Source organism: Lissotriton vulgaris, chromosome 1_1 (assembly GCF_964263255.1).
Source record: "Lissotriton vulgaris chromosome 1_1, aLisVul1.2, whole genome shotgun sequence".
NCBI classification, from domain to species: domain Eukaryota; kingdom Metazoa; phylum Chordata; class Amphibia; order Caudata; family Salamandridae; genus Lissotriton; species Lissotriton vulgaris.
Window position 1 is genome coordinate 1,769,746,199 of NC_141685.1, and position 18,765 is coordinate 1,769,764,963.

Here is an 18,765-nt window from a genome sequence, read left to right on the forward strand (position 1 = left end):
AGGCCAGCTGGTCCGAATCCCGGGGTTATATGTTCTATCAAGAAGGACCAGTACCATGTATGTTTTTTTGAAGGTGAAGACTCAGAGTTGTATGTTTTCTGAAGAAAAGGAACCGCTTGGGTTTTTCATGAAGCCCTCACCCACCGACTTAGTCGGTGGCATGCTTCATCATCGGGCCCACCACAGTGACACCGAATGTGTCCCGGGTGTGCTGCGACGCCAGATGTTACTGCGGAGCTGGTATTCTTACTGAGTGTGCAGTGAAAAGGTGAAGGAAGTGAAAGTTGAAATGCCATACAGGAGGTCCTAGTACCCGTGGGATCAATTAGATTTAATTTCTGGGCCCCTGTTAGCGGTTAAAAGGCAAGCGGATGCGGTGGAGTTATTTAGTGAACTCATGCATCCTGTGTGGTCGACATGTTTCAGCCAGGCCTTTTTATTAAAACTGGCTTTCCTCAGGACCAAGTGATATGTGAAGAAGTGCAAATTAAACTATGAAACTAAATTATAGTGATTGTGTTGAATGATAACAATGTGTTGCACGCCCTAAAATGCGTATATGTGTTAGAGGGGGATTCCCTCTGGTATTGCTACACAAAAACATAAAAGACAAGGACAAACGTACAGGGGAGAGTCATATTTAGTATTTAAAATAATGTTAAGAATCATTCAATGCAATGATGCCGACTTGTTAGGTGGGTGTCCGAGATTTTAGACGTCAACGATGTGGCAGGAAAATATGCCAGAAAGGGGCGTGATAATTCTACGTCGATATTGTTCGGAAGTGGTGGTGGGCTAAAACAGCGTAATAGATACTCTGTCCATCACCACCCCCTTTTTGAATTGTTTTGTCCACCATAAGCGTGGAAGGGTATACTCAGATGTGAGTCCCTTGCTCATTGCACCATCAGGATTCAAGCAAGCCGGGCCGAAGACGGCTGAAATGCCAGAAACCTGTCCCCGGAAGCTTGTTTCCTTCCCAGTATAAGAATTGGCTTGGTAGTTTGGTCTGCACTGTTCCCATGATGCACTGGGCCAGGGACAGACTAATTTGCATATAGCCAGGTTCTGAGCTGGGATGGTGCAGTGAGCTAACAAACGGTGATGGATCAAGCCCTGATATCTTGACTGGGTAATAGTGTTCTGTTTAATTCAGATACTCTGTCCATCACCACCCCCTTTTCTGAATCGTTTTGTCCACCATAAGCGTGGAAGGGTATACTCAGATGTGAGTCCCTTGCTCATTGCACCATCAGGATTCAAGCAAGCCGGGCCGAAGACGGCAGAAATGCCAGAAACCGGTCCCCGGAAGCTTGTTTCCTTCCCAGTATAAGAATTGGCTTGGTAGTTTGGTCTGCCCTGTTCCCATGATGCACTGGGCCAGGGACAGACTAATTTGCATATAGCCAGGTTCTGAGCTGGGATGGTGCAGTGATCTAAAAAAACGGTGATGGATCAAGCCCTGATCTCTTGACTGGGTATGAGTGTTCTGTTTAATTCAGATACTCTGTCCACCATTCAGATACTCTGTCCACCATAAGCGGGGGAAGGGTATACTCAGATTTGAGTCCCTTGCTCATTGCACCATCAGGATTCAAGCAAGCCGGGCCGAAGACGGCTGAAATGCCAGGAACCGGTCTTCGGAAGCTTGTTTCCTTCCCAGTATAAGAATTGGCTTGGTAGTTTGGTCTGCCCTGGCACTGGGCCAGGGACAGACTAATTTGCATTTAGCCAGGTTCTGAGCTGGGATGGTGCAGTGAGCTAAAAAACGGTGATGGATCAAGCCTTGATCTCTTGACTGGGTATGAGTGTTCTGTTTAATTCAGATACTCTGTCCATCACCACCCCATTTTCTGAATCGTTTTGTCCACCATAAGCGTGGAAGGGTATACTCAGATGTGAGTGCCTTGCTCATTGCACCATCAGGATTCAAGCAAGCCGGCCGAAGACGGATGAAATGCCAGAAACCCGTCCCCGGAAGCTTGTTTCCTTCCCAGTATAAGAATTGGCTTGGTAGTTTGGTCTGCCCTGTTCCCATGATGCACTGGGCCAGGGACAGACTAATTTGCATATAGCCAGGTTCTGAGCTGGGATGGTGCAGTGAGCTAAAAAACGGTGATGGATCAAGCCCTGATCTCTTGACTGGGTATGAGTGTTCTGTTTAATTCAGATACTCTGTCCATCACCACCCCCTTTTCTGAATCGTTTTGTCCACCATAAGCGTGGAAGGGTATACTCAGATGAGAGTCCCTTGCTCATTGCACCATCAGGATTCAAGCAAGCCGGGCCGAAGACGGCTGAAATGCCAGAAACCGGTCCCCGGAAGCTTGTTTCCTTCCCAGTATAAGAATTGGCTTGGTAGTTTGGTCTGCCCTGTTCCCATGATGCACTGGGCCAGGGACAGACTAATTTGCATATAGCCAGGTTCTGAGCTGGGATGGTGCAGTGAGCTAAAAAACGGTGATGGATCAAGCCCTGATCACTTGACTGGGTATGAGTGTTCTGTTTAATTCAGATACTCTGTCTATCACCACCCCCTTTTCTGAATCGTTTTGTCCACCATAAGCGTGGAAGGGTATACTCAGATGTGAGTCCCTTGCTCATTGCACCATCAGGATTCAAGCAAGCTGGGCCGAAGACGGCTGAAATGCCAGAAACCGGTCCCCGGAAGCTTGTTTCCTTCCCAGTTTAAGAATTGGCTTGGTAGTTTGGTCTGCCCTGTTCCCATGATGCACTGGGCCAGGGACAGACTAATTTGCATATAGCCAGGTTCTGAGCTGGGATGGTGCAGTGAGCTAAAAAACGGTGATGGATCAAGCCCTGATCTCTTGACTGGGTATGAGTGTTCTGTTTAATTCAGATACTCTGTCCATCACCACCCCCTTTTCTGAATCGTTTTGGCCACCATAAGCGTGGAAGGGTATACTCAGATGTGAGTCCCTTGCTCATTGCACCATCAGGATTCAAGCAAGCCGGGCCGAAGACGGCTGAAATGCCAGAAACCGGTCCCCGGAAGCATGTTTGCTTCCCAGTATAAGAATTGGCTTGGTAGCTAGTTCTTCACTCACTGTGAAGAACTAGCAGCCTTCTTTGTGGAGAAAGTGGCGGCCATTTACCGGTCCTTTCCTTCCTCAACCAGCCCAAATAGTGACTCATGCCCCACACACCTGACTATTAGGCCGCTTGCATCAATACCTGAGCCATCTCAAGAAGAGTTTAAATCTTTAGTTCTGAAAGTTAAGTCAGGGTCACCTGCGGACCCTTTGAGACCTGCACAATTTAATGAATTTGCTGAAGTCTGCCTTCCTCCTTTGCTTGACCTTATTAGGCTATCTTTTTCCTCTGGGACTGTACCTGTCAAATGGAAGCAGGCCACGGTTATCCCGATCTTAAAGAAGCCTACTCTAGACCCAACTAAACCAGAACATTATAGGCCTATCTCTCTTCTCCCCTGGGTCTCTAAGCTGGCCGAGGCTCATGCTAATAAAATTCTATCGTGTCATCTACAAAATCTGGGTGTCTTAGATCCTTCTCAGAATGGCTTCCACGCCAGCCATAGTACAGAGACAGCTCTGTTAGCTATGGTAGAACATCTGCGGAAGCTGTTAGACTTAGGGCAGACAGCGGCACTGATCCTTTTGGATCTCAGTGCCGCTTTCGACACTGTTTCCCACACTATCCTTGTCCAACGTTTAAAAGAGGCTGGTGTGGAGAGCACAGCTCTCGAATGGTTTCACTCTTTTTTGACTGAGCGTACCTTTAAGGTTTCTACCCCCCCATTTGAATCCGCTTCCTGCTATATCCCTCAAGGGGTTCCGCAGGGTTCGGCATTGAGCCCGACCCTATTTAATTTATATGTGCAGCCGCTGGCTGCGGTCGCAAAAAAATGGGGTCTAACCATAGTGTCTTACGCTGATGACACTCAGCTTGCGGTGGCACTAAATGCGGACACCATGATTGAAGCCTCTAAGTTCCAGGCAGCCCTTAAGGACGTGGCTAGTTGGATGACAGATAACTGTCTCCAACTCAATGCTTCTAAAACCGAAGTCTTAATCCTGGGCAAACAGGCTCAATTATGGGGCGACTGTTGGTGGCCAGAAGAATTGGGCCGAGCACCCACTCAGGTGACAGAGGTAAAGAATTTGGGTATCTGGCTGGACTCAAATTTATCATTTACCCCCCACACGAAAAGAGTTGCGGGGACCTGTTTTGGGGCTCTTCGGAGCCTTAGACCTATTTTTAAGTTTTTCGATGCCTCTACTAGGCAACTTATTCTCCAAGCTGTGATTTTGTCCAGATTGGACTATGCCAGCTCCCTTCTTCTAGGTGTCAACCAAGCTGAACTAACTCGGTTACAACGTGTGCAGAACGCGGCAGCCAGAATGTTGATCGGTTTGCATAAATGTTGCTCTGCCAGGCGTACCATCTCCGATCTACATTGGCTGCCCGTTGGGCAGAGGATCAAGTTTAAAGCCTTATGCCTGGTGTTTAAGATCCTAAAGGCTGCCTCGCCCCCCATTCTTGCTCAAGCTATCGTCTACTACACCCCGGCCAGAACATTACGCTCTACTGGACAATTTCTGGCTAAGATTCCTCGCTTTAAAAAAGCCAGAATTTGCGGCCGTTCTTTTGGTGTTCTGGCAGCAGAACTATGGAACTCACTTCCTGTTAACATTCGTTCCATTCCTGACCTGCTGCCTTTTAGGAAAGCCGTGAAGACATTTCTTTTCACCTCGGTTAAATAGTCTTTGTTTCTGGTTTGGTCCTTCATTGTGTTGTGTTGTACTGTCCATCATAGCGCTGGGACGCCACTTGGCTGTGGCAGCTACGCGCTTTATAAATAAAATAACATAACATAACATAACATAACATAGCTTGGTCTGCCCTGTTCCCATGATGCACTGGGCCAGGGACAGACTAATTTGCATATAGCCAGGTTCTGAGCTGGGATGGTGCAGTGAGCTAAAAAACGGTGATGGATCAAGCCCTGATCTCTTGACTGGGTATGAGTGTTCTGTTTAATTCAGATACTCTGTCCATCACCACCCCCTTTTCTGAATCGTTTTGTCCACCATAAGCGTGGAAGGGTATACTCAGATGTGAGTCCCTTGCTCATTGCACCATCAGGATTCAAGCAAGCCGGGCCGAAGACGGCTGAAATGCCAGAAACCGGTCCCCGGAAGCTTGTTTCCTTCCCAGTATAAGAATTGGCTTGGTAGTTTGGTCTGCCCTGTTCCCATGATGCACTGGGCCAGGGACAGACTAATTTGCATATAGCCAGGTTCTGAGCTGGGATGGTGCAGTGAGCTAAAAAACGCTGATGGATCAAGCCCTGATCTCTTGACTGGGTATGAGTGTTCTGTTTAATTCAGATACTTTGTCCATCACCACCCTCTTTTCTGAATCGTTTTGTCCACCATAAGCGTGGTCTTATCGGTCCTTGTATCCTTAGATGTTTTGATCTTGACCCAGGCCCCTGAGATGGTCTGAGTATTGAATGTGGCCTCTATGTGCACTTTCCACGTGTATTCCATTATTTCTGAATAGAAGTGCCTATTCTTCTCATTTGTTAAGAGATGAATGAGTGCCCAGATCTGTTTTGAAATTTGTTGCTTGCTGACATCAAGCATTTTCGTCCAGAATTGCTCCTGATAGTAGCGCTTTGCTGCTCTAATATCCTTTTTAAGGTCTCTTGTCATCTGTTCAATTGTTTTCAAGGTCTCTCGGGCATGTTGGGGGCCCGGAGTTCTCAAAAGTCTTTGAATTTTTTTGTATTATTTTTTTTGTCCTTAAGGTATGTGTATACAAAGCTGCCCCATTGGGCACAAACAGTTTTTGGCTTTTAGATTTGTTCGAAAATGTTATATTTAGTCTATTGATGAAAGTCTCCCAGGCTACTGACCCTAAGGATTTTTGGAGAGATGTAGGTAATTCATATTTACCGACTCTTAAATACCGAATTTTACCGATTCGGTATTTAAGAGTCGGTAAATATGAAGGGGGAGATGTAGGTATTACAGATTCTGTAAATACTGAATCGTTAAGATTCAGTATTTACCGAATCTGTAAATACCGAATCGGTATTGCCCATTGATTCCTATGGCCTTACAGCCCATAGGAATCAATGGGCAATACCGATTCTGTAATTACAGAATCGGTAAATACTGAATTTTGCAAGGGTGCAGGGGGTGTCACTTTGACACCCTCTGGCACCCCAAAAATAGGCATGTGTGCCATGTGGCACACAGACATGCCCTAAGGGCATGTCTGTCTGTCATATGGCTAGGTGTGTATGCACAGATGTGCATGCACACCTGATTTCGGTATTTTAACACCCAATTGGATTGGGTGGTAAAATACCGAATTTGTAGGGCCTTTGGGAATCAGAAGAGTCCCCCCCTACATCTGGGAATTACCGAATCGGTGAAAATACCGATTCGGTATTTTACAGACTCTGTAAATTTACCGATTCGGTAAATTTACAGAATCTGTTAAATCTGGCCCCCTACATCTCAAGATACCAAATACCGGTCGGAAACGGCCGAATTCGGCTGTTTCCGACCGGAATTTGCCACCTACATCGGGCCCTTTGTGTCATGGGGAGCCAATAAAGCAAAACATGACTCCATGATTGCATATCATTATTTTTATTCCATATTATCCGTTTTATATTATATGGTTGTGTTGCCAGTGTGAGTGCACTTGCTGTTTGTCTTCTTTTCGGCATGGTAGATAATCTGATGGATTGAGGATAATAATCACTGTCTGCTTTTTCCTTTATTTGGAAATTTGTAATAAGAAGGAATAGGTCGGGATCCACTAGAGTGAAGTCAATAGTTGATCTTCATTTAACTGTTACTCTTGTGAAGGCTGCTGGGCTGTCCTGTGGGCTTCTTCCATTTAAGGTAAACAGTGAAAGTTTGCCCATTAAAGCACAACATCTCTTGCCTGATGTATCGGGGTAAGATGAATTGCCCTGTCTGGCTTGCATGTATGATTGTAGGTTTTCTTTTTGGGCATGCATTAGGTTCAAATTGAAGTCCCCGGACAATATGATATTGGCATACGAGTAGGTGTGTTTTCAAACTCTGAGTGCTGCGGCCAGTTGTTGTATTTTTCTCCCCTTCTGCTTATAAGCGGGATGGATGTAGATATTCAAGATTAACAAGGTGCAAGATGACGGGCCTCAAGTTTTGAGCATTGCATCCAAAGGGAGTCTAGGTCAATGTCCTTAACTTTCCATAGAATGTCTGTTGAGATGTAAGTCGATAGACCACCTATTGGTCTGCCGTGATTTGCCTCCCTTATTGCTGGGTTAAGGTGTTCTTTGTATCCTACTATTTATTATTTGCCATGTTTCTTGGAATAGCAGTATATCATACTGTAGGATGAAATTTATAAAGTCTGTTTCGTCTAGTTTGGAAGATAAACCATTCACTTTCCAGGAGCAAAACTTGCAGCCTTGGGCTATTTTGGAGTTGTTATGTAAATATGTTCATGGTGCGTCATATTTTATACTTTGGTAATAGATAAAACCTCAAATGTAAATTGTCCTCGAAGGTAGGTGTTTTAGAGGGTAATAGTGTGATTGTAATATGTCTGATTGATTGGCCAGCACCTGTTGTTTGATATGGGTTGCCATGACTTTAGCTCCTTTTAATATACCCCTGTGCTTTGCAGTTGTTGTGGGGCTTGAATAGCGCAGTGATTCCACCTTTTTTAATTCAATGCCCCATGCTGCGAAGGACTCCTTATGCCTCCGAATCTGGTCTGGGATGTGTTCATTTATCTAGGTTGCTATTGTTATTTCAGACCACATTTGATTTGGATTGGGTTTGAAATAAATTCTTTCCAGATCCCTTGATTTAATGTGATTCAGGGCTGGAAGGGTCTCTAATAGCCTAATTATTGCACTCATGTTTAATATGTCGTGGGCTCCTCTCGAGGTGCATTGTGGGACCAGCTCTATCTGGTTGTTACCTTTGGTATGAGAAGCATTCGATTCTATTTTAATTACTATTGATGATGGGCCTTTTTGATGCTTCAGATATGCATTGATTGAGTAGCGCCCATTGGTGATTTACTCCGACTTGGTTTTGGTGGAATTGTTCGATGGACTCGCTGCCTTCACTGCAATGAGAACTTTTGTTCACTTCTTTGATGACTCTGCAGTCCTCTGGGACTTCCATTTGCCTGGCTGAGTTGCCCTGGGTGGAACATCTTTTGATTTTGTCCTGAATTCCTGAGAAAGTTGACTTGTTCTGGTTTTGTGAGAATTGTTAGTTAGTGTGTTATTGAGTTCCTTCTTAACCAAAGGTTTGAATACGTCATGAATTTTGGTTGTTTGTAAAGTTTCGGTACTTCCTGTTTTAAGATTTCTTGAGACAGCGACTTCTTTTTCTATTGAACTGTGGGTGTGTTTTCCCTTACCGTGTTGATTTTGTCTCCTTTTTTCGTCACCATTCTCGATAAGTGCCGCTTTTGTATGTGGACAAGTCTAATTTGCTTTTCCTTGCTTTCCTCAAGCGTTTCCGTTCCCTCTTTGTAAGTGAGGTTCTCAGACGTGTTTGTTCCTTGATTCCCACTGCTTCCTTTTGTAAGTGATCTTGATTGGGTTTTGTGGCAAGTTTTCTTAATTGTTTGGGCTCGTTCTCAGTGTCGGGTGTGTTTCTCCATTCATGGTCCTGGAGCTTGTTTATCGCTCACCCTCTTGCGTTATTGCCACTTGGGCTCTCCCCACCAGCACTGTCTGTTTCCTTGGGTATTCTTTCCTTGGATGGTAATGTAGGGTTTATTTGTGTTTCCCAGACTGCCCCCAGCAACTCTGACATTATTGTTGGAACTCTTGCGAGTTTAGCAATTATTTGGGGGCAGTGACAGGTATGATTTGTAATGTCCTTTTCATGTTGAACCTTCGTTATCATGGTGTTTAAATCTTGCAGCTTCTGTTCTATCCCCTGGACGTATATTGCTAAGACATTTAATAGCTCAACTTGGGTGTCTAATTTGTCGGCATGGTATGTCATAGCAGATCCAATGGTTTCCATTGTACTTAGTGAAAATGGCCAAACAGAGTTGGTTAGTGGATGTATTTGTGCATCCATCATGGAATTATCTCCTTGTTCTTCTGCAATTGTTTGATGCTCATTTACACGTAAACCCTGTGGTTCTAAAAGAGGGGCCAACGTGGCCTCAAGGGGCACAAACCCCATTGTCTTTAGTTGTAGAGGTCCCCGTTCCGTCTGATGGTTGGGCTGGAATGCTTTGGGGGGTGTCTCCAACATGCCAGGAAGTGGTTTTTGAGCACAAACTGATTACGCCCCAAATTGGTCTAGTGAATGTGTTTGTAGAACTGTTGGTGAGCTAGCTGGGACATCAGAGCTTAAAAAACTGAAATTCCAGCACACAAGATCTTCATTAAGGCCCTGTATAACTTTTTGTTGTTGGGATTTTTGATGTTGACTTGATTGACCTAATTGTGCCGGGCTCACCATCTGATTACGTGTAATTTCACAATTTGTGCCTGACTCTGTGTGAACTAATGCCTCAGCGACTTGGAGATGGTGTCCTTGAAAGTTTGTTACTGGATTCAAACGATTGTGAGTGAGGCTATCATGGCTTTTGTCGTCTCTTAAGGATGGTGTAGGATCCCCTTGTCCCATTCTTTGTTCTTTTGCTATTTAATTGTCGCAGTCTTGGGTGATGTCATCGATTTCATCGGTGTCAATATTATTAGTGTCATTAGTTGTGTTGACTTGCTTCGTTCCTTTAGCTTCCTTACCTTCTTTTTTGGTCTTTTGTTTCTCCGGGGCTTGTCTGCGGCATACTTTTTAAAAATCAGTAATAAGTGCCCGCTTACTGGATTTAGCATTAGTTCTGGAGATTGAGCTGATGGTGCTAGTGGGGCTCAGTGCGCATTCTTTGACGGTGTCCAGGTCGATGTCAATGTTCATGTCAGTGTTCATGTCCTTATGTGGATTAGTTTTTACTCCCAGTTCCTGGATTCTACTGGGACTGGTATTGTCTGCCACTTGTTGGTCCCCGTTTTCCCTTTTCGGTTTCCCTTGTGATTGTCCTGCAGCGCCTCTGATCTTGCCAGAGCTCATTGCGCAGTTTCAATACTGAGATGGGGAGTCAAGAAGTTGTTCTAGCCCACGTTCCTAGAAGAAGGGGGTTAGACCAAAGGAAGGTAGCAACAGAGAACAGGACTCCGAACGCTGCGCTCTCCCTGTGTTTATATGCTTCCTCAATGTTGGCCTCCTTTAGACCCCTTGACTCTTTTGCACTGCGAGACTCTCAGCACAGTGCAGGAGGTGCGGGAGCAGGGCTCACTGGGGGTGCCAAAAACCGCAGCCAACATAGTTGGGCCGCTTCTGTAGACACTCCCGGGCACAACACTCCGCGGCCGCCGCTAGCGGAGGTCGCGGTCTCACTTGCACTTCTTGAAAACCCTGCAGAGAACTTTGTGGTGTGCGTGCCTGTTTGCCTGCGCTTTAATGCGATTTAATATTTAATGCTTAATGCTCTGCGTCCTTGCCCGTTACCTGCCACTCATCTGGTCCTCCAGGCAGTGAAGATTGTAGAGGCGTCCAGGTTTGATCAGGTTGTCAGAGTTTTTTCTGCTGTGATTCCAGCCTCAGTGCCTCTGGCCACTGGCTCCTGCCTGGCTCTTGATCCGATCCGGTCCTGACCACAGCTTCACTCAGCTCCGCACAAACTGCTGATTGCTGACTACAACCGCAGGAAAACGGGAAGCTTTTCCAGTAAAAGCAAATCATGTAATCTCTCCAGGTGACAAGTTGGGTAAATAAATCTGCTAGTTTAATTTAAAGTATCACACAAACCGAAAAAGCAGAAAGACTCAAAAAATACATTGAAAAAATACATTGGGAGGAGGAAAGAGCTCCCTGACAAGTAGCACAGAAGAAGAGAGGCTGTGGCGCAGTGGCCAGAGCCGCTGTCTCAAAATCTGGGGATCGCAGTTCAAGTCTCAGCAGTGCAGCATCCTGTAATTCTGGGCAAACCACTTAATCTCTCCAGGTGATAAATTGCGCTATATAAACTGTTTTTTTAATTTAAAGTATCCTGGAAGACAAAAAAGCAGAGTGAGGCAAATCTTTATGAAAAAATAGTTCCACCAAAGCAGATGTTAACATTATTTCGGCTAAGGGAAACTGATAAGAGAAACAGACAAGAACATGCATTAGTAAATTCAGGACAATATGCTACAGCCAATAGAAATGGAGGGAAAAAAGTGTCAAGCACAGGAACCAATGAAAAGCCAGAAAAGCAAGGAGGTGAGATGTAAGCCCCTTTTAAGATTTATATTAAAACCAATACATTTCACGCGGCCTGCATAAGACGTTTTGCTTTTTTGATTGCTTTCATGTTTGAATTCTTGTTTTTATTGGGAAGATATCTAGACAACTTGTATGTCTTTTTCTGCTGGCATATTTCTCATAAAGCGTGTACATAACATCAAAAAAAAATGTAAGCAAAGGTCAAATAAAACTATGTGCAAATCTGGGTTTCTTTCTTTAAATGAATTAGACAATACTCGTGTTCACTCAAAGATGTTCCACAACCTAAAATATTCGAGATTAATTTAGAAAATATGAAAAGAGCGACACAAATACTTTTCAACAGCTGGCCTGTATTTAATTTGGGCACTTGCACCTCTTGGTAACATGAACTTACTGTGATCATGCTGTACCACCTCCATTGACAGGCTGAGTTGTACAGAACTGGATAATTATTTTAAGAAGGCATTCTTTGTGGCTCTTTAGTTTGTTTGATATTTTCTGGTTGCATGACAAGATCATTTCTGAGATGAGACTGTGTCCAAAGTTTTTTTTAAACTGTGGGCCTGATTTACCAAGCCCTTGTGTTGCCCCTGTGTCAAGTAAAGAGATGCAAGGCAACGCAAGAGCTTAAGTGAGATTTACTAAGCCACGCAAAGCTTTCCACCTTGCAAGGCTCTGCATGGCTTAGTAAATTGAGAGTAACACAAGGTAGCTTAAATCAATACCTTGCATTACTCTGTGTCTGGAAGGCTTTCCACGGGTAGAGCATGGGTGATCCCATGCATCCACCCATGGATTTTGATGCAATCCCACATTTACTAAGGGTAGTAAACCTGGGATTCAGACACAATTGTATCCAGACAAAATTAGAGACATGACACAATGAAATATCTTCATTTCTACGCCTTATTTCCTCTTTCTACGTCAGCTGCATTGTGCAGCAGACGTAGAGGAAAATGTCTCTAAGGATTGTTAGGTCTCGCCTGTCGATGCGCATGCGCATCGAGCTTGCGAGACTATGGGGGCTTAAACAGTCTTTAACTAACTTGCAAGGAATCGTGGCGATTCCTTGCAGTGCCCGTGAAATTCAAGCTCAATGCGCATGCGCATTGAGCTTGAAAGCGCGTGCACATGCCCCCAGCCGCCTGCCTTGCATGTGTTTTCGGCGCACTCCTCCCACACCCCCGCTCCGCCCCCTCCCCTGCGTGCCATGTCGCATTTCGTCACTTCCCTCAGCCGCACTCCAGGCCCCTGCTGCTTTCACACCCTCTCCGCCCCCTCCCCTGCCCGCCGTGTCGCATTTCTCCTCCCCCCTCCCCTTCTCTGCCTTCCCTCCGTCTTGTCTCTTTTGGCCCCCCTCCTCCTCCTACTCTCCTCTCCCCTCCTCCTCCTACTCTCCTCCCCACTCTCTCTCTCACAGCCTCCCCCAGCTCCGCCCCCTCACTTCTTGGTTGCACGGCCGCTAGGCCGTGCCTCCCCTACTCTCCTCCCCCCTCCTCCTCCTACTCTCCTCCCCCCTCCTCCTCCTACTCTCCTCCCGACTCTCTCTCTCCCAGCACAACCTTGCCGCTCAGGTTTGGACCCCCAGAGCGTTTACTTTTTAAAGTAAGTCGCAGATTAGAGCGTTACTTGTTTTTAAAGGAATTTGACGACTGGCTGGCCCTGTGGTGGAATGCTAGCAAGGAGAGATGTGCAATTCTTACCACCCATTCTGTTTCTTTGGCTGGTGGGACAATGAATGCTTCAACAAAGAGAAGTGTTTCTTCAATAATTTCATGTCTCTGCTTTCCTCTTCTCGTCTATCATGGAGTTTGCCCTGAAAATCGCCCCTGAGAATTTTTTTTCTGATCTTACCCGCCGTAAGTGTTGCTTTTACTGCGCCGTAATGTCGTGGATGAGAAAATCCTTTTGTTTAATAACGCAAACTCCTTTTTGGGCAATATTGCTTAATCCCGGGCTCAGCTTGCTTAGCAAGGCATCGCTGATCTAGCGGTCGGGGTCTGTCTCTTGAGAGCGCCCCCGCCGCTCCCCTAATGACATTACTTCTAGTAGGGTTTGTTTAAAGAAACCACGGAGCGGGCCCTATCTGCCGCCTAATCCCCTCTGAAAGATTCCACTCCGATGCCAACCTCGCATTGTTTAAACTGCTAATTGTTTCCCGCTCTGAAATTTTCAATACACAGCTGCCGCTCCTGACTGCGGCGCATTAACGCGCGCGATAACACAAGAAGTTAAGTTGCTTATCTGTATTTCGTGATAAGCTACTTAAATTTTACTGTAGTATATTCATGGCTTCAAACGGACGTTAATGACGGAGGGCTGTTCACTTTATCCGTCACGTAAATTGCATCTCACTTCATTTATTACTACAAGCTGCACGCGCAGGCACTGGGGAGGGGGGTGGTGGGGTGGTTCCCTGACAGTCAGCAGGAAGTAGTGGTATTTTATAAAAGCTTTCAATCCTGGCCTGCTCTGGCAAACTACTGCGCCTTCCTCGCTATATACATTTCTGATAAACCAGTTAACTGACGTTTTTTTCGAACATCAGAGAACTTCATCAATGTTCGTCGAGATGGGAGGGGGCAATTCTCTGAGCATGGGAATGCTTCATAACGTGAGACAAAAGTGCCTGCACGTAAGATTACAATCCTTCTTGCAAGCTGCCAGGCCGTCTTTCTCCTTTTCGTAAAGAGATGGTCATCCGTTAAACTGCATCCGCCCTCATGACGCAGCAAAGCGCGAAGGCTTGAGTAATTAAACATGTGAATGTGAGGCAGTAAAGTTTTACTGTATTTAATGTTACACTTTCTTCAAAGTAGAAACTGGTGCTCTGTAAAGTGCTTTGAACGGAATATATGGTGCTTTTTTTACGCGTCTCTTACGCAATAGGACACGCTCATATTATCCTATCTTCTTTGGGAACATTTTCTTGCTCAAAATAACGGAGTAGCAACCAACGATGAGAATGCTAACCGGAATAGGTTAACACGGGCACATGACTCAGTGTGCAAAAGATTGTCCCTTCATAAACAGTGGAGTACAGTAACGCAGCAAGCGAGCTACCAAAGAGAAAAGGCCCAGCTCGATAACGTAATTATTCGAGCATTTTACTTATAAGCCCCACAGAGCGACAACTGTCTTATCTTCTGTGCCTGCACGGCTTTGCAACTAGCGACTGAAAATATCACTTTTCCCTTTTGTGTAAATATTGTCAGCCAAGCCACTGTGGACTGTGAAAGTCGTACATCTCTCTGTCAGTGAGTCGGAGATTAGTTGAGTTACTTCAAAGGAGCCCTGCAAAACACTGAAAGGGCGATATGCATGTGTAGAAGACGACTGCAACAAGTCACTTGTTTTTCAGTACTTCTCTTAGCCCCAGGACCGTTCCGTTCTCATTTTAATTCCTTCACTTGCTCGATAACCCCTTACGGGCAGCATAAAGTGTCCATTGAACATGTTTATTTTACTTATGTTAGCGCATAATCCGAACGTTATTGCTTTTAGGCGCTAAGGAATCAAGAAGTGACATGTTCATATGGATATTTATGAAGCTAGACATTTTCACCTTCTCAAAACTACTTTAAAAAATTTTTTTACAATACTTTCAATTATGTTAATATTTCACTTTTGTTCTTGGTTTTTCTTCACAATAAAAAACAGTGAACATAATCTTCACAAAAGTTATTTACAAAACTTAAAGCTATTGACATTAAAAATTAAATTAATTATTAAATATTAAAAAAAAAAATCCATTGTTATTTGTAATATCAATACATCTAAGTCACGTAAATACAAAACATGTTGCATTACAAATGCTATAGGTGTCACATTTGCGAAAGTTATAACTATTGGCATTGTAAATGACAAAGCTATTAATTTAGGTATTTTGAAAAACAACACATATATTTAAAAAATCATTTATAAGACCAATAGCTCAAACTTTCCTAATGCGAGACCTATTGCATTTCCAATGCTTGTTTTTATGCAGGTGTTCATTCCTGCACAAAAAAAACCTGCATGTAACACATGCACCCTTGCACCCTGGCGCAAGGGTTCCTGTGTTGACATTATGCAGCTCTCAGTGCACCAGCACAGGGAGAGCAGGAATGTCCCCATTATCCCTCATGGCTAAGTATCTAAATACTGCCATAAAAACAGTGCAGAGTAAGGAGACCAGAGCATCACCTGGAGTGCAAATGGCCCTCGATTCGTGGGAGTTCCACTATATCGCTTCCCTACTGACATATATGTTGGAAACCATTGGAAGGCATTGGAAAGGATAAGGGCAGCAATGGGCTTTTGGAAAATGCTTCCCCCACCCCAACTGGACAAGTGGCCTTGGCCAAAATGATCATAATACCCAGATTGTTATACCACTTAGCTAACCTCCCGGTGGTCCCTCCTCACCCATTTTTTTCGGGAATTAGACTCATTACTTATCTCTCTAATTTGGGACATGGACCGACATAGGGTGGCTCTATCCAAACTACAATTACCACCCGACTGCGGGGGACTAGGGGCCCCATCCTTAGAGGCATACTTCTTGGTTGCACAGCTGCAGTGGCTCACGCACTTGATGGCTAAGAGTCACCTAGGGGAAACCACTACTGACCAGGGCATATGCCTGTGCCAGCAATCCATCATCTATTATTGCCCAGCACTAGACCCATGCAAACTTACCCATTACAGGTGCCAATAGCCTGCACATGTATGCTAAGGATACATTACATATCCGCAGGGAAGCCCCTCTACTCTCCACTATTCCCACTGACAGGACTGCCCAGAAGTGAGAGATATTACACAGCCCGGGTTTTGCGGGTATGGACAGATCAGTCGCTAACCGAGGTTGAATCCCTATTCGAGGACGGGCAATTACGTCCGTACAACCATTTATTGGAAGAACATGATCTCCCCCCAGGGCAATTCCTGCTATATAGACAAATTATCGCCAGCTGCCGCCCACTCTAGAACCATCGCCAGCTGCCGCCCACTCTTGAACCTAACAGAAGTGGCGCCCGCGACACACAATTCTACAACATGGGTGCGGGCAGACACATAATCACATGGCTCTACAAAGCCGCCCGAGACCTCTGGACTCACTGCGACAGACATAGGAAGAGGAAATAGGACAACCATTGCATGATAAAGAGTGGGAACAAGCAATACAATACCCCAAAAATTTATCCAGAAATGCACTCTTTAAGAACAGACAATTTTACATCCTACATAGAGTATATTTAATGCCTGAGCACCTCCAACAATATTATCCAGACACTCAGTTCCTGTGTCCTCGTTGCTGGCCCCCCCGAGGCAGATTTTCAACATATGTTTTGGAATTGTCCCACATTGCAATCATACTGGAGATAAATCCATGAGGCATTGCAGAAAACCACAGGTCTACCGGACATGAACACATGGGAGGCATGCACATTGGGAGTATTCCAGCGACGGAAGACACACAAGGTACAGACACACTTCATGTCCCTGTCAATACTGATGGCTAAGAGAGGAATATCCATGTACTGGCGAACCCCGGTGAGACCCCCTGTTGCAGCCTGAGTAGGAGCAATGAAAAAATGGGGTGCAGCAGAGGAGGAAGCAATTAGAAGTGAAGAGGTGAGAGGGGCACGTTAACATCACATATCCATGGAATGGGCACAGCTCCTACACCAATTCAAACAACAGACAGTAAGAGATGAACCACCCGCGGCATCCCAGACCCAAATAGCTCAAGCGACCGAGAGCATGTCCGGAGAAAAACACAGAGGGACCAGTCAGTCCCACACTAGGAACATCACACCACGGCCTATACAAACACCAGGGAGACAGGAAATAACAGTAGGTGTCACAACTACTGCACACACTTAAACACAGATCACCAACATCATAATAGCCCATAAGTCAAATGCTTCCGCCTGAGTACAACTCACACACCTCCAAAGTCAACCCCAGTTAGACCCAAAAGTTAGCAGTTCTGAAAGTACCCCAGTAGTTCCAAGACCGGGGCATATGTGAAGGATGCGCATCGCAAGTTACGATAGACCATAATACAACATGAATAGAAGCCCACACAGACACAATCCCCACACTAGGCGCAAACTGTATTAACTGTATAACCGCACATGTTAACAGCTACAGCAGAAATGTATAACAAGTATGTACAAAAAGTGATACAAAAAATATAAACATATGTTGTGTATGAAAAATATAAAATGTCAATAAAAACATGTTGAAAAAAACAACAACAGTGCAGGGTATCCTCAAGCCTCATATCCTGGTACAACTGCTCTTAACTAGACCAACAATAGCGTAAGCTCTAAATTGAAGAAAGGTATTTGTTGACATCCCGGAAGACATATCAAAATTTTTAATGTGATGGAACACATTATTAACTGTAGCTATCTATACATGCTCCAAATGAAAATAATTTATTAAAAAGTGGCTGGTGCCTTTCCTGCATTGATCACAGTTAAATGACTAAAAGTATGTATCTTTCAAATTGTAAGCAACATTTGTTGTGCAATACCTGTGCCAGAAACATCTGTCTCTTCTTAGCGATGTAGTCTCGCAGTGATTCTTTTTCAGCAGGACAACCTTTAAAAGGACAAAATTGGTTTTGTAATGAACTAAATAGTATGTTTTTTTACCATGTTCATCAAGAAGGTTCAAGGGATAAAGGTAAAGCAAGTTCATTGATAGTCATGTTTACTAATTTCTCAAAGCTTTCATTATATGATCTTCTAAAGAATGAAAGTTAAAAAGGACAGTACGGCAAAGTGATGAATACATTTTGACCACCCAAATCTTTATAAGTTTTCAATCCCATTTGAGAAGCGTGCCATCATTTCCTGTTGCTAATTTTGTTGCTACTTTTATTCATAAATATATTGTATCAATCACATTTAAATATACCACTCACAATGTAAAAACATGTTAGTAGATAAACAGTTAAAAGTGTTACTTTAAAATATATACAAAAGAGGTTGAGGCAAAATCCTACCATGGGAAAAATAATTAAACACTTATAAGGTGCACAGAAACAAAAGTTCAACCCTTTCAACTTTCAATGGAAGAAATTTCCAACATGAATCAATTAATATGGTTCAGCTCACATTTCTTGTGAAAGACCGTATTATTTATAGCCCATGATCATTCAACACATAACTCATGGTGTATACAGTTAAGAAAATTCATATTCTTCAGTAAGTATATTTTGAAGACAATTCTTTATTCTTTTTCAAATTCTTCTTCCTTTAAAATTGAAATCCACAGTAGCCAATGGATTTTATCCTAAGGGACTTCCTCAGGGCTACAGAATACATATAAATACAAAGAAAACAACTATTTACAATATGTACAAACAATTCTAATCATACAATACATTAAGCAAATAACAGTTAAGAACACATTATATTATAAGATTGTAAATTGTATATTTCACATCATGAGCACAAACAGCATG

At 44.1% G+C, this 18,765-nt stretch overlaps 1 protein-coding gene across 1 annotated transcript in view; it reads right to left on the minus strand.

The window, feature by feature from the left end:
* CCDC38 (coiled-coil domain containing 38) overlaps positions 1 to 18,765 on the minus strand; it is a 2,358,499-nt gene that overhangs the window by 2,043,225 nt on the left and 296,509 nt on the right. Inside the window, exon 4 of the mRNA XM_086919075.1 lies at positions 17,830 to 17,897. Within this exon, the coding sequence (XP_086775201.1) occupies positions 17,830 to 17,897 (68 nt within the window). The remainder of the gene's footprint in view (positions 1 to 17,829; positions 17,898 to 18,765) is intronic.